A 16,432-nucleotide genomic window follows, 5' to 3' on the forward strand; every position below is an offset into this window, starting at 1 on the left:
ATCCAAAGGCTGTTCAAAACTTCACAGGAATCCAGTTTCTTGCTAAAACTTCAGATTCAGGAATTTGCACATGGCCCTCCAGAAATTCCTCCTTCTACCCCACTAGGTGAAACAGAAGGCAGCCAAGTTCATAGTAGGGCATTTACCTCTAATTTATCTTAAATACAAGAGTTTGAGGATATATTTACCACAGCATAAGTGCCAAAACAAAGTTTCAACAGCAGCTCATTCCATCAGTTATTGTTTTCATTAAAGACACATGCATCATTCCTATTTGCAACCTCAAACCAGAATTCCTTCCTTTTCACTCAGGTGAGCAAAACATCAACTGTCTTAAAAGAAACCAACAGCATACAACTGTCAAAAGCTGTAGCAAATCACATAACTAAACTAGCAAAATCCCAGTCATTATACCACTAATGGGTATTTCTCAAAAAATTAGGTTTTTCAAACTACTGCGTTTACTGGTAAATATACTTTTATAAACATAGTGCTATAAGTGATATTCTGCAGAGAATTAAGTCAGACTAAAATGTTTAGCTTTTTGGATAGTCATCCTAATGAAAAGTTAATTAGAGTTTTTTTTAAAGCTAATACCACATTTCACATGAAAAGTGCGAAATTCCATAATTTCAATGCAAAAGCTCATATTACATTCCATGCCATTAAAGATTCCCCTACAATGATCTGATTTCACAGGGGATCCTACTCCGGCCAGAAGGCAAAACTGCTCAATCCTGCTCCATTCTGTAAAACAGTGATTTTGAAAATACAAAGAAAAAGAATTCAAAAATTATAACTATACTACTTAAGAACACTTCAATTTTATTTCAGGTGCTGTTAAACGTTGTAATTAAGATCATACATGAAGTTTACCTGGGAAAGAAAACTCACTCACCAACAGAAGGAATCTAACAGTGTTGTCACAAAAATCCAGCAAATCCCCATTATGTCACACACACTTTGTTAGAGACAGAAGCTTCAACCAGTACAAACTGCAAAGCCATTAACTGTTAAACTGTCAACAGTTATTTACAAGTCTGCTTCTGTCATGAAAAATACTCATTACTTAAATGCCAAGATCTGCCACAAAAGAACAATTGTAGAACTTCAGGGTCTTCAGTCTATCTTGTTCTAAGTGCAATGTATTTAAAACATTTTCAGCTTCAGATTTGCTAAATTTAACTCCTTCAGTTGCTATGATACCAGCACCAAAGCGAATGTTACACAGTGCTCCTTACCAGATCAAGTAAAAGCATGACCAGACACTCAAAAATAACCTCGTGTTTTCTTGCTCCAATCATCTCAAAGAAATGGAAACATTGAAGCCTGGCTGACAGCATAAACCACTACCAACTCCACAGGTTTGTTTGCTTTCCCCATCCCCTCTTGCACAGGGGTACAGGACACACATTTTATATTACCAAAACACTCCAGTTTAACAATTACAACCCAAACTGGAAGGATGTCAAAGAATACAGGGCACAGCTAAGGAAGGGTAACACGCACCTGAACTGTTCAAGTGCCACTATTATAGCAGACATTGACGTGTTCCTACAAAGAATTAAGACCCACAGTAACCTGACCGGGGACTAGTCTCGCAAAAAATAACTATTCAGACATTGGATTGTTGGAGTTATTTTCTACAGCTCCCAATGTGCTTCACTGCACAGGCACAGAAGCAGGTTGAGGGGCACAGATGACAATAGTGCAGTGGCAGGAATAACCAGTTCAGAACTGTGTAATTTCTTAGACGTTCAGGGACATACCTACTCAAGACGAATGTAAATAAATGTTTGCTGTCATTTACTTGCTTTTGTACCAGGGCAGGCACTTAGAATTTGGGTTGGCTTCTTGGTCTATGTGGTTGGGAAGTGGCAATAGAGGGGTTTATATCAGAGCATTTCTTACAAATCCTCAGATGGAGGCAAATAAAACATGCTGCAAGAGTATTTTCAGGCTCATTTTACTTGCACTGAAAACAAGTCAAGACACTTCTTCCTGTACCACAGGCATACATTTGAATCTCGTATGTTCTAATCTATTTTTATAACCATTTTCAATTTCTCTTGTGTGCAGTTGGTGGTGGTCCATCTAACCTTCCCATGAGACCCTCACTGAAAACCCAGAAGCTGCAAATTGCCTGATCTTAAATGTAAACAACAAAAGTGGGCAAGAACGATTTCATGTAGGAACTCAATTTTGCACCACTTTTAAAATCAGACTTCCATTTTAGGGTCTAAGTTGCTACAATTGAAGTTATTTTTGCACACATCAAAGTTTAATTATGCACACCGCATAATTTACAGAGTAAATAAAGCACACAGGTAGAAGGAAAACCTAATCTACTTTTTAGTAGATGTATAACATGAGTCATATACAAAAATTAAAAAAAATTAATAACCCAGTGTCCTGGATATCACAGGGTACCTCAAAGAGCACTCATGGCTACTTTTAAGTACGTAAATCCTAAAGGTAGTATTAATTTTAATAAATGGACAACTTTCAGTTTGTAACTAGTTTCATTCAAGCCATTTACAGTATGTTTTTATGCTTTGCCTTTATCACACTACAGTTCCCTTTTTGTTGAATAAATCTATGATGTACCTGATATATAGGCATATATCAAGTTTTCATCCCTTCCAGCATATAGCTATGAATTTTTAAAATAATTTGTTACCTGTGCACCGAGATCTTTCATGTAGGGCTCAAGTTCACTAAACAGATCATAGCCTTGATGGAAAAAAGCCAGATGTGCATACATAAATGATAACATCTAGAAGGGAAAAGTAAATATTTATTCTTTTAAAAAATATATCAGATCTCTTGGAAATATATCACTTAAGTAATCCACATGAACAAACTTAAAATACAATGCCAGGTTTAATTTCTGCTCTTGTGTCCTGACAATTTTATAGCAACACCTCATAGAGCTTCAAAGTTGTAAAATAAATGTGCAAAGTAAAGGCAGCAAAGAACCAGGTCAAAAATTTCAGAAATTGGTTGATAGGATTAACCTCATGAGCAAAACAAAAGAAAACTACTTATAGGCATAAAATTACTTCTAATTCATGTCATTTTTATTATCTCTTCTTTAATTGGGACATGTAAGCTAGAGAGGGACTACAGAATATTTTACTAATTATCCAAAACCATCACCTTTATGAACATAGCTGAGAAGACTGTTCAGTCATAAAACAGAAAACAAGTCGAGTAGGTGGAGAGCAGAATAGCAACCCAACTAAAGCTTTTGCTGTTTAAAGGAATTAAGAAAGCTATGAGAGGGCAACCTCAGACATTTGATAGAAAAGCGCCATTTAGTTGGTCAGTCACTACCTCAATAAACTTTCTACAGAGGTAATGTGAAGCAGAAAAAGGAAGACCATCAGAAGAAAATTGGCATGCAGATATAGCTGTTTATTAATTTAGCAGATACTGTACTATTTATATTAAAAATTACCCTCTTCTTAGAAAGAGCTGAATCCATCTTAGAATAGATTATAAGTAGTGATAGATTTTAAGTAGTACTTATTGTTTATGAAGTAATATAGCAGACCTAAACAGTGAAATTCTTGGCAAAGTTTAATATTAACTGTGAAACCCATACCAAACAATCAACAGCAGTGAAAATCTAAGTGTTTAAATCTGAACCAAAATGATTGTCAAAAACAGTTAAACATGTATGCCCAGTCATGGTAATGGTCAAAATTACTGTCACCAAATTGACAAATGCATCAATAATGCTTTGATGAGTAAAAGGACTACATTTTTAACATATTGCTTTGTGGTCACATTTTTAATTTTAGATGTGTTTAAATATTTTCTATGTAGAAAATAAAATGCATCTTACCGATTTTAAGATTTCTGCTCTCCTTTTAGATTGAAGAACGTTGATCTAGAAAAAAGAACAAACAAGCAACTTATTTTATTCTATTTGCAATTTTTCCCCACATAAGTAAACTTCAAATTACTTCCAAATAATCAATCAAAACTTAAAACATTGGAAGAAGATAACATCAGACTTCACAAAGCACTTTTAAAAGAAGATGCATTCTAGTTCTGCTACAATATCAAAATGATGCAATCAGAGAATGCTTGCAAAGCTCAAATTTCACAGTGATAGTCACAATTTTCTTACACTGGAAGGAAGAATACAGGACACCACGTGCTGTCTAGAAGTAATATAATACACCTTTCAAGCAAGGAAAATAGACACCCATTTTCAAGAGACTGAACTCAAGATGTTTCAAATAGCCTTTCTGACCGTGTGAGCTCAGCCACCAACTACTGAAAGAAGCTGCACTCAGCCCCACTGCTGTCTGCTGCCAGGGGAGAGGAAAGGATGGGGGCACAGTTGTTTTTTAACTCAGACTGACACTGTTTAAGTGTCCCAAAAGTGGTATACTGTCCCAGTCTCAGAAACAAGCAAGATCATTACAGCTTCAATAAATATCTTTCCATGTATATTTGTGCTTTTAAGCTATCTCAAGTCACTGACCAGTGTTGTTGCCCTAGAATTTAAAGAATTTCACATTCCTTAGAAAAAAATAACTGAGTTTCCCCATTCATTTAGTTCCTCTGTCTTCTTTGTTCCCTAATTTTTACAGGTTGACATCCAGGACTACAGATTTTACTTGAAAAGCCCCGTTTAGCAGAAGCATGCATGATTTTGAAATTTAACACCTCTATGTCAGTTTAAAATTCAAGCAAAAGAAATAAACCTACTGAAGCTATAATCAAAATCAGATTGCACTTCTATACTTAGGTGGTCAGTATTTTGGAAAACTTTCTGCAGCAAAAATAATTAAGATTTGTTTGTATAGAATAAACCCTCAACTTGTGAGGCAAAAAAAATGAAAGGAAAGCAAAGGTTTTGAATTACAGTTTAAAGCCAATTTAGCTACGAGGAGATCCTAGTTGTGAAACCACTTTTTCAGAAGAGCCACCCAAGTAGAAAGAATTCCTAATGCTGAATTAATTTTTGCCCACATTAATTAAGAGAAGCTGAAACTTTTCCCTGTTGCTTTAAATGCATCTTTATCCCAGGAACTGCTCATACTTTGAACATACAAATTCCAGGAGGCAAATGACCTGCAGTTCAATGCACACACAAGAAACTGGTCTACTACAGTAATGACTGCCAGCTTCCCCCACACCATTTAGTATATCACACCACTAGTTAGCACAAATAATCCAGTGGTACATAATTCACATGACCTTTTTAGACCCCAAAATGACCTTTATTCTCAGTGTACAAAAGACAGGAGTTCAGGTTCAGGTTGACCACTGACCACCATATCTGTGCACATGCCTGGGCTGATCAGTTCCTCTTCACTTTACAGGTAATAATGCAAGCAACAGAACAGCTAATTAAGCTTTAAATAACTGACTGGACTGTCACAAATCAAGATGATAATGCCTAATGTAAAACCAATTTAATTGTAAAGGGTTGTTCTGTGTTTGGTTATAGGAGAACCTCAGTCCCATCTAGGAGCCCTCAACCTCTCACGCCATCTGAGTTGCAATAATCCTGTTTTGCTGTAGTTGTGTGCAAGTACGAAACAGATGAATTTTAATTATCATAAGAAAATTTATTACTGTATTACAGGATCCAAAGCAGCATGACAAAGAATACCTCTCAACACCCTATGGGAGACCTGCACTAAAAAGTGAAAGGGTAGCTAAGTTCTTGGCCTCCCACATGGCACAATGCCAAACTCTGAGGCAGCTAAACAACTCGGTTTGTTAAATAAAAATCAAAGCTAACAGCTGAAATAGCCAACATCTTATACCAGAATTATTCAGGTAAGTTGTGTTTCCTAGGATAGGTTAAAAGTTTTACTTCAAATATACAAGGAGCTATAGCATAACCAACTCATGAAACATTGGGTGAATATTAGGCAAATACTGGGATTTTTTTAAAATTAATGTTCAACTTGAAAATTAAACTGTGCCGTTACAGTAAGGGCACTGAACACTGAAGCACCAAGCAATAAGAATGCATCAAGTAAATTAATGTTCCTTAGATTTTATTAAAGAAATAAATTACTTGGAGATAAATTTCTCCCCTTTTCCCTGAATCTCCACAGCTTCCAAGAAGCTTACAGTAAGAACTTCTAAAGGCCACAACCCTAACAATATGTAACAAATGGTTCTGAAAAATGGCTTTGATTGCTGCAGTTACCTGAAGAACATAATCCAGAGCTATGTGTCGGAAACACTTCCGCGTTGCAGTTAAAATATTCGTTGCTTCCTCTACTTCGTGCTGCTTATTTCTTTGAACTTGGGCATTTTTCACTAGAGCATTCTCTTTTTCTTCACTCACTTTTTCAAATTGTTTCTTTGCATCTTTAAATTTCCGAATATCTCTAAAGAAAAAGGAAAAGTGGGTAACAAATGAATTCCAAAGCACAAAAAAGTGCTTAAAGTTGCATTAGACAGACCATGTTCATGACTGCCTTAGCTGGTTCCTCTGTTTTCATATTTTTCAATACATGCTTGGGTCAAATGGGAACTCACAAATTATAAAAGAAGCTTCTTAGTCTTTTCCGAGGAAAGGACAAAATTGACATGTAAAGAAACATCTCATGCTTACTGGGAGAAACTTTGGCCAGTACTTTCCCCCCAAGCTTAGACAATTACAACAAGTAATTAAGAACAGTAATTCATACTATTTAAACATTTCTGCAGCTGGATCTAGAGACTCAGTGATCTGGGGTGATTTTTGAACTCTTTATTACACACTTCTCAATTTATGGCTGGCTATTTGCAGGAAGGATGTTTCACCAACCCCCTCAAATCAGGTGTTTTTAAATTCTATTTTACATATAATTTTCCCATTACAAGTACAAATTAACTTACTCTTTAACAAAAGTCTGAAGCTGTGTTTTAATTGATCTTTGGATTTGGTCAAACAGAATCTGAAAGAAAAGCATTATCACGTGGGTCAGTCACTTAGAGGTATTCATACCTTAGATATACAAATGGTAATTATGCAGAACTAGGTGAATTATTCTTAAGCCAGTGTGTCTCTAATACCAAAATATAACACTCCCCCTTCTCAGTAGTTTTGAAATAAATAAAATATAAAGAGAATAAGGAAAATAAGTTGAACACCTTTTGCTGGTCTTTACTTAAAGACTGTAGTTATAAGGGGAGATAAGAGCTCTTGGCATCCTATTCTCTCATCCTGACAATATAAGACATACCTACTTTTATAGAATAAGTTTATTATGTTAATTGTACAGTAATATTCTTGAAGAAACAACTTTTAATGTTAAGTAACAACCCTTCTGGTTCTTAGACTTGCAAAATTTATCACCAGTTAAGAGACAAATGAAACCATAGAAAGAACATGCCCTTAACTTCTGGCAAAAAAACCCCACAAGTTGCAATTAATGCTGAAAATGTAACATACATGAGTAATTAGCACCATCTCCTTTACATAATACGTTTGTAAAAAAAACATCCACTACTGAACTGCTAAAAGGAAATTGTTAATTTTTCAAGGCCAAAGCACACCTGAATGTGAGAGAACTTGAATTTTCTCCTAATGCCCCAGAAATTCCAACTGAGGAATGAAAGCACACATGCCCTCAACTTCCCATCTGCCCTCTGAGTTTTAGGATGGACCAGAACAGGTCAATGGCTACTGAACAAATCCTTTTGTCACTTCTTAATGTGCAGGCAGCAAATGATGCCTCAATTTCCACCCCCTCTACACCTCCCATTCTGCATTACAGAAATAGCCAAGGCACCATCACAAAAATAAAAAGGTGAAAGAACATAAGGAAGCAGCAGTTGGCCCAGTTGAACAGAATCTCTTACAAAAGGTAAAGATCTCCAAGTATTAAATAATTCTGTTGAAAGAGCAAATCAAGAACTCAGTTTCAGGTCAAACAAGTTTTAAGTCTTAGTTTCTCTTCACAGAATTTGGAAATGAGAAGCTATGCAATGCCAAGTACCAACAGCAAAATCTTTACCAGCTTGTGTCTCTTTTCTAGAAACACTGAAAGAGGGAAAACACAGTTGAGTTTAAGTCACCCATTTACAGTGGTACTGTATCTTCCATCCAGTCTCTTTGTTTGGTGGTTTTCAAGACCAAACAGGATGAAAACCTAAGCAACCTGCTCCAGCCTCATATCTGACCCTGATTTAGGCTGGAAGTTGAACCATACAACTCCTGAGGCCCGTTCCAACCAGAGTTGTCCCATACCTACCAGTAACATGCGGAAGATCCTGTTTGCACTACCACTTTGGGAAACTAGAAAAACAGACAACTAGACTAAAGAACTTCTTGACAAGCTGGAAGTCATGCTGGGATACTCCCACTGCTGACATTTAAGCTTGCCAGTGCCTAAGGAGTGCACCAATCAAGATCAATAGCAAAGGAGTATAACCAGATGGGAACTCAAATGATTAGAGGGCTCCCAGAAACATGAGCCTTGCAATTCTGCTTACGGTAATGAAGAGAAAAAATGTGTTAGGCAGAAAAATACATACACAGTTTTTCCCCCGAAAAGAACACTAATAAGTGCCCAGATTACAGTCTGATTGGATTTACAGCCTTTCCAACACACCACCTTTCACACACTCTGAGTCTAACAAAGTTACTGTTTGCCATAAGCTGTCAAAGCTACTCCCCCGTGCTGAATCAGTGAAGATACTGCATTAGGCTGATTCCTGAACTTATTTGAAGCCAAACCTCATATGAAAAAACTGACAGTCATTCAGATCTCAGTGGGAGCGTCCCCTACCCCTTCAACTTGGTCAACAGAGCTGACACTGAGCCAGGAAGCTCTACAGGACCACGGCACGTCTGGAAAAGCACTGCATCGGAACCCCATAATGTACCTTACTACTGATGTTTGTACATTTTGGTAAAAGCCACAGTTCTACTCACTATGCCTGAGCACAGCAAGGGCATGGAGGGAAAAGAAGCAGGACAGAACTCAGACTGGTCCTACTCAGATCTGCAAACGAATCTTCTTTTAATGTCCCGTTCTTTGCTTTCTGCCTTCAAACTGCCCGAAAGGCAGAGTTGTGCTCTGCCAAATTTTACCAAAGCAGTGAAGGAAGAGGAAGAAAATAGAAGAATGAATAAATGCCTTGGGCTTTCAGGATACAAGTCTTTAGAGTAAAACAAACAAAACAGATTTCAATCCAGGCAAAAATGGGCTTTCTGATGAACTCTGATGTGATAAAAATCACTGTCAGTCTTAAATCCTAGCATTTTCTACTTTCCCTACACTTGTCTAAATCTGTCATACTTCCAAAAAGAAAACTATATGCAAATAAGAGAGGTTTCATTTTAAAGTGCAATATAAAGGATGGGGGAAGTAGAAATTATGGAAAAAGCAATCATTATTTCAGACAGGCAAAGAAATATGCTCTTAGTTTTTAACTGCTACCCATCAGTTTGATTTAGAAAGGTGAAACTATCCAGAATTTACCGTCTTAAAACACTGGGTTTTAGTATGGCTTACGAATTCCAAATGAAAAATAAACCAAGATAAAAATCTGCAGAGAAAGGGATATTTATAAACACTTGGTAGACACAACATTAATAAATTTACAAGTATGAAATGAGAGATATTTAAACTTAAACCATGACTTTGCAAACACTATCAACAAGAAAACCTTTTCAGCTAGAAAAACTCACATTGTGATAATTGATCATTTCCTGTAATGTGTCAGAGAACTTTGTCAAACTGTTCTGTAAAGAGAAAATCAAAGTGGTTTAAGTTAAACCCTACAAAACACACAGCACAAAAGCAACATTTCAGAGGTTTACAGCTTCTCAGTAAATGACATGGAAATTCATTTGCCTTATAGCATGATTATTAGACTAAAACCATTATATTACGAGAACATGGGGGTAATATCAAGTAAATTTATTACAGCTCCAAGCAACAAAAATGTTATTGCTACCTGTATATAAAATATCCAACTGAAGCAAAGCAGGAAAAATTAAGATTGACTAAATACTATGGGAAGTTCTTGCAATTCAGCACATTAATTTACAATATGTAATATTGCACTACTTAATATTTTTAATGTTTAGTACTCTTACTCAAAAAAAATGGTTAATGTGTTGTAATCACTAGTACACACACTAATCTAATACCTATTTTCTGGAATTTGCAAACCCCCTGCCACTGCAGCTTAGAGGTGAAACTAAACAATACAGACACTTGCAGTGCACCACAGTCAAAAAACCTCACTGTTAAAGACATCTCAAAGGAAAAAAAAGGCATAAACTTCAACTACTTCTCTTGCCAACTGTTATATTTTACCCTTTTTAAGTTTGTTTCTCTCCCTTCATTTTCACCTCTTAAGGAACTTACCTCAACCAACACATCTTTAAAGGAATATTGTGCAAGGTCTCGAATTCCATTCATGAACTGCTTGTTGGCTGTACAAAATGCTTTCCCAGTATCAATCATTGCAATACAAAGTTTCACCAGCTAAAATGAGGGGAAAAAAAAGAGAAAGCAGAAGGCTTTTGTTTGTTTGTTTTTTACACCGTCATATAAGCATGAACACGCTGAGCTTAGTTAAGCCTAAGAAATACAGATTTGAAAAGTTTAATTCTAAATGTACAGAGCCCTGGATTTTATGAAAAGCTTTCTATTGTATAGTGACAGTTATAAAAATACTACTCTAGGTCAACTGGTATGCCATTGGAAAAGTTAGTACTCTTTATAAATTCTTTAATTTAACCAAGATTTTGCATATATTTCAAGAGAGGGCTATATGGGGGCAAAAACCATAGCAACTAAAACATTACTGTTTAGAACCCAAGCAAATTGTGGTTTCCAAGGAAAAACCAAACAAACAATTAGAACAAACAAAAAAAGAAATCCACACCCGTTGTTTCATCTTGAGCCACTCCGAACACAGGCACAGGAAAGCAAAGGGCTCTGTGCACAAAGCTCAGCTGAAGAGAGATGGTTACACCTCAGAAGGTGAATTCATGTTTTCACTCATACAACAGACAAGTGTCTGATGGGTGTCCATCCCCACCACTCACTGCTTTGGGCAGCACCTGAGCCCTCACAGTAGTGCACAGTCTGACAGGAAGGTCCTCAGTACCTTGTGATGTTTTCCCATTTTTCGAACAATTCATGCACTGGGCCATTAATGAAAGAAAGAATGGTTAATGCAATTGCCAAGGTGCTCTCTTGAAAAAGGGCATGTTATAATTGATTCCCCCATTCTAAACCAAACTGAGAATAAAATCAGAAGATTGAACCTTCATCTCTGAAAGATTTTTCAAGGATGTCAGACAAATTTTCACGAAAAGCAACACAGAGGTACTTGATCCTATACTGGGGCAAAGAAATCACCCAAGTGTCCTTCCTACCTTATTTACCCAGTAATTTTTTACTCAGATCCTCTAAGGAAAAGCAGAAAGCTGAACATGATCTCCAGCATTCTGATTAATTGCTTGAACAATGGACAGAAAAATCACTATCAACACGAACCTTTTTCCTTCACTTTTGTTCACAAGCCTGAACCCAGTGTCCTTTCTTCCAGAGAGAAGAAAACTGCAAACAATGTAGCTCAAAGTCACAATTGTGAGACAATAAAACTCAGCTTAGTGTGAATAACTGAGCAGAAAAAGTTACCAACCAAGCCTAGATAAATCATTACCCTCAGGCCATAGTTAATTCAGCTCACAAAAGCAGCTTAGCTTTCAGCTTCAGTGTTGTACTACAAGGCCCTGAACAATGTCCCTTAAGGAATTTGAAAATTCTTGTCCCCAGAAATGACCCTTTTAGACTGATGGAAAAGTCAAACTTCCAAAATAGATATTTCAGGTCGTTTAGACTGGTGGAAAAGTCAAGCTTCCAAGATTTTTCAGATACCTTAAATAGTTACAATTTGATCTACCAAAACAGATGCATCATCCCTACAGTAAAAATGTCTCTTATACTCATCAGTTTCACCAAGATTCACACCAAAGTAAAATTAAGTTTCTTGCATTTATTTTGAAAGAGCAAATGGTTAGATTATTAACTACAAAACCTAGAAATATTATTACAAGAAGTAAACAAGAACACCAACTTTCTCTCTAGCTTTCAGCAGCCAACTCACAGCTGCAAGAGCAAAAGTATGTATTCAAAAAGCAGCTAAGGACGCGAGCAAACGACATCTGCCTGCCATGTGAAAATACAGAAAAAATAATTTTAAGCACTTAAAATGCAAAGGAAATAAGAATTTATACAGATGAAACCCAAAAATAAGATACTTTCAAAATACTGGCAAAGAAAGAAGAAAAGCCTCCAATGATGAGGAAAGCAATAAATGGACTGTAAGGTGTTGAAAAGATGCTACATATAACTTTTCATAGACATGCACAAAGCATGACAAAAAGCAGGATGAATTTTACAGTAGTTAAGTCCTCCAGAGAGCAGTGAAGGATATATATATATGTGTGTATATATATACACCTGGCCTACTGTGACTGTGCCTTAGATTACCAAAGAGAGAAAGCATGGACTTTAAAACAAAGAGTATCCAGATGTCCCCACAGTGTGAAGTTGTCATAAAACAGGCTCTGGATACAGCGATTGCAGGGAGCTCCCTGGGGGGCTGAGCCACAGGGATGAGAAGAGGCTGCGTTGGGAGAGCCCTCCTCAATACACACCCTCAGCTGGGACAGGGCGAGTCCACAGTGACTATTCCTGCTGTTACTCCAGCCCGGCTCTCCCCAGCTGTGCCCTCGACCCCGATCCCTTTCCTCTGCAGGAGCTGAGGGCTTGGTTAGCCACTGCGACTTCCCAGCTGTGAACTTTAAAGCAAAATCTAAACACATCTTTTGGTATTTTTAAGAACACACATTGTTGAACTAAAAAGCTTACCTTGTCAAGTTTCAGTTCCAATTCCGTCACATCTCCTTCTACTTCTTCTAAAGCCGCCCTGCAAGAGTAAAAAATGTTTTCCTTTAGAACTTTACACAAAAATACTCTGGGACTGAGGGAAAGGGGCAAGGACATGTTCATTTAACTCGTTTATTGGCATGAGAGTTTCACTTCAATTTCAACTACCAAACAGCTCAGATTTTAGAGAACTACAAGAATTGCAGAAAATTTGATGGTAAAAAGAAGAAAAAATGACATCACTGATAAAACATAGTTTATTGATAAAGATTTGAGATCAACTTTTATTAATCCTAATGATTGTCACATGGAAATAGATTTCCTCTATTCTTGTACAGCCAGTAGTATGTTTGAAGGTAATGACAAAGGAAAGAAACTGAAAGTCAGAGTGAAATTGCTTAAGTAACTCTTTTGGTGACTCTCCTGGCTCAAACCTGCAGTTACGTCATGACTGACCTTGCAATGAGATTAAGAAAAGCACAGCATTTGCCACGTGTCAGTTGACTTGCACAGGAAGTTGGGATGGCACACTTGTTTATATCATTTACCTCTAGTCTAGACTGGTGTAATCTTCCAGGCCAGTCAAATTTTACCTGCCAGTAAAAGCTGATTTCATGGAGCATTGCTAAAGCATAACTTGTTTTTGCTTGAGAGCTGGGTTTCCTTTGACACCTCCTTCCTTATTGCTACCTGAAAAAACAGAAGACTGAGGATGGACGACACTGTTCAGAGTCCATGGATGTTGCTGCTTCATCGAGCTATTGTCTTGAGAGCCTGAATGTACTGATTTCTGGCAACAAATGCCCTTGTCCCATCACAGGGCACCCATTCTTTCAGTCATTCCAGCATAAGTGTTCATGAAGCCATGGTGTTTACCAGTAGTAGTCCATCTTGGGGAAAAAAAAAATGTAATAGGAAGTTTTCTGTAATGCTTTTTGGAAAATTGGATCAGGCAGTTCACATTTCAGTCCTACAAAAATCCCCAGCTCTTCCTGGAAAAAACTATACAGGCAGGGAAGTACAATTTGGAGCAGGAATTTCTTAAGCCAATTTCACCACTCACGAGAGACTACACAGAACCACAGCTTTACTGACTCTTGCTAATTCCATCCTAGTTCACATGAGTACAAGCCAAAACCACAAAAAATAAAAAAAGAAAAAAGAAAGACTGAATCAGGCCCCAAACTCATGAAAAACAGGTTTTTTTACTAGAATAGTTCTGAAAAAGCACTGCCAATTGCCTGCAGATCTGAAACTCTGAGCATGACATTCCCAGCTTTTTGCAGATTTCACTGCACATAGTTGCATTCCAGTTTTTGTATTCAAATCCATTCCCACAGTTGCATCCTAGGTTTTATATCTAAAGCAGATTCCTGCAATTACATTTTGGTTTCTTCCTCTTCTCTAGCTTCAGATCATGAAGGATTTCAGGCAATATCAATTTCTCTTTTACTTTATTTTCTTACATAAAGGATTAATTTCCATCTAAGTCTCTAGATAATCTTGTTTAAGAAAGCATTAAGGAGAAAAAAAACAAACAACAAATCAAAGGAAAGAAAGCATCTCAATATTTAGATCACAATTTTGCATTTGTTTGTTTATAATCACAGTTTAACAAAATTTTGTTTTTCTTATAAACATGAAAGCATGATTAACTAGCTTGTTTACAGAACTGCAGCAAGATCTGATAAGAATATAATTTTTTTTAGTGTCTTTAATTAGCAAAGAGTTCCAGCTCCACAAGACTCAATGAGCCTAAGACTCAAGATGAAGAAGAGAGAGAACAGCAGTTAGAACAGGCAGAATGAAGACAACACATCTGCTCAGTAGTTACAGCTCTATTCCAAGAGGAAATTTTTAAGATAGAATAAGCTCAGCTGTAAGAAGTAACAACAGAAGATCAAAAGACTGAAAAGATGACGGGCAGGTCAAGAAAAGAGAAGTATAAAACAAAGCAGATAGAGATATCATGGGAGAATGGAGACACATAGGCCATCTATACGTGGTTCACTGCAGGTCATCTTTGAAATGCCACAAGCCTTTGAGACACCAGGTTGGTTCTCTGGGCTATTTCCCACCACTGCCACATGAAGAAGGGATGGCATATCTGGGCCCTACAGCTGGATATGGATCGAACAGCTGCTGGGTTCCAGCCAAATCCATGTTTCTTTGCACAGAAATGGCTACATTCACTGTTTCCATCACATAAAAACGAGTAGAAGTTATTATCATACAAATACATTCACAGTATTAGTCCAGCACTGGATTACAAGCACAAGAACAACATAGGATGCCCTCAGACTATCAGAACACAGACATATACATCCAATTATGTACCACCTAGTCACAAAAATTGTTTTCATACTGGGTTAGCAATACATTGAAAACAACTGATCTAAACTCTGCTATGTTAATTCTATCCTTGTTTTAATACTTTCTGAAGCCACAGAATACAAAGGTGCATTTCTCTCTGAAACATCTGTGTCGGGAGGAAAGTTCACAGAACACTGTCATAATTCTGAGTAAATGTTGTGCACAGCCAAGATACAGCCTCCAGCTATAAACACAGGAAGTGGTGGTGAAACAACTGAAGACCCAGTGCCAAACCTGACATGTAACAAAACTCCTGCTCCTCAGTGAAGTGGGAGCTGCGAGCAAGGTTTGTGTCACAGGGATCTCAGCCAGGAGGCTCCAGCATTGGGAATCAGGATCAAATTGGCCCCAATGTATGAGTCAAAGTCAAACATCTGTGGCTTCCCAAGATGTTCCAACACTGCATGGCAATGCACAAAACCAGAACAGCTGCTTAAGGGTGGAGAACAACTTTTATAAATGAGCAGTCTCCAATACTCTTCATGCTCCCTAATGAGGACTCTCAGGAATGTGTTTCTCTCCTCTGCTGTGACTCCTCTCCTCCAACCCCCCACCCAAAACATAGTTAATTTGATAGACACAGCCTCCTGCACAGCTGCAGTGCAGGAGGAATGTAGGAGATGATGGAAAAAAACTCAAGACCTGACTTAGCAACCTTTTTAAACGAGGATAATATCACCAGTTACCCAGCTCAGCAGAAGTGAAGAACAGCTGAACTCTGAGTGCCCATCATGGCACTCCCTTGAAGTGACCAGTGACTTTCTTCCGGGTTAAGGTACTTTGAGAAGCCCAGCAACAAAACAATGACAGCTAAAATCTCCTCAAAGGAGAGAATGGGTCAGTCTCAGATCTGAAGCTCCAGCCATGTGCTAAGGAAACAACTTAGTCTGCACTGATCCACTACACCCTGCTGACCATAAAGCCAAGCACATCATGGCCACAGTCAGGGGCTGCTGGGTCTGTTTGCTCTCGCAAAAGAACAGCAATCACCATGGCTTCTCAAGTCAGCTCTTCTTCAAACAACTTCTAACTGCCTCCGAGGACACATCCTGCCCTTAGCCTTTCACTCAGCTTTCACATTCTAGCTTGCATTTTTAGACTCTGTTTCTGTAAGTGAGGAGGTTGGCATCAGTAGTCATTATAAACCAGATGCTGACACACAACAAAATGGAGAA

At 37.6% G+C, this 16,432-nt stretch overlaps 1 protein-coding gene across 6 annotated transcripts in view; it reads right to left on the reverse strand.

Annotated features, from left to right (window-relative positions):
- Nucleotides 1-16,432, reverse strand: part of ACAP2 (ArfGAP with coiled-coil, ankyrin repeat and PH domains 2) — a 60,669-nt gene that overhangs the window by 32,109 nt on the left and 12,128 nt on the right. For 5 of the 6 annotated variants that reach the window (XM_027883950.1, XM_027883944.1, XM_027883949.1 and 2 more), the window contains exons 2-8: nt 12,867-12,924; nt 10,347-10,466; nt 9,662-9,715; nt 6,862-6,920; nt 6,185-6,368; nt 3,851-3,895; nt 2,681-2,776 (exon numbers count right to left, since the gene is read on the reverse strand). In XM_027883950.1, the coding sequence (XP_027739751.1) occupies nt 2,681-2,776; nt 3,851-3,895; nt 6,185-6,368; nt 6,862-6,920; nt 9,662-9,715; nt 10,347-10,466; nt 12,867-12,924 (616 nt within the window). Of the gene's footprint in view, nt 1-2,680; nt 2,777-3,850; nt 3,896-6,184; nt 6,369-6,861; nt 6,921-9,661; nt 9,716-10,346; nt 10,467-12,866; nt 12,925-13,477; nt 13,575-16,432 lie in introns of all 6 variants that reach the window. The other variant, XM_027883946.1, reaches the window with a different exon arrangement.

The sequence above is a fragment of the Empidonax traillii genome, unplaced genomic scaffold, assembly GCF_003031625.1.
Source record: "Empidonax traillii isolate 1590-97213 ecotype Southwest subspecies unplaced genomic scaffold, ASM303162v1 scaffold138:size3245559, whole genome shotgun sequence".
Taxonomy (NCBI): domain Eukaryota; kingdom Metazoa; phylum Chordata; class Aves; order Passeriformes; family Tyrannidae; genus Empidonax; species Empidonax traillii.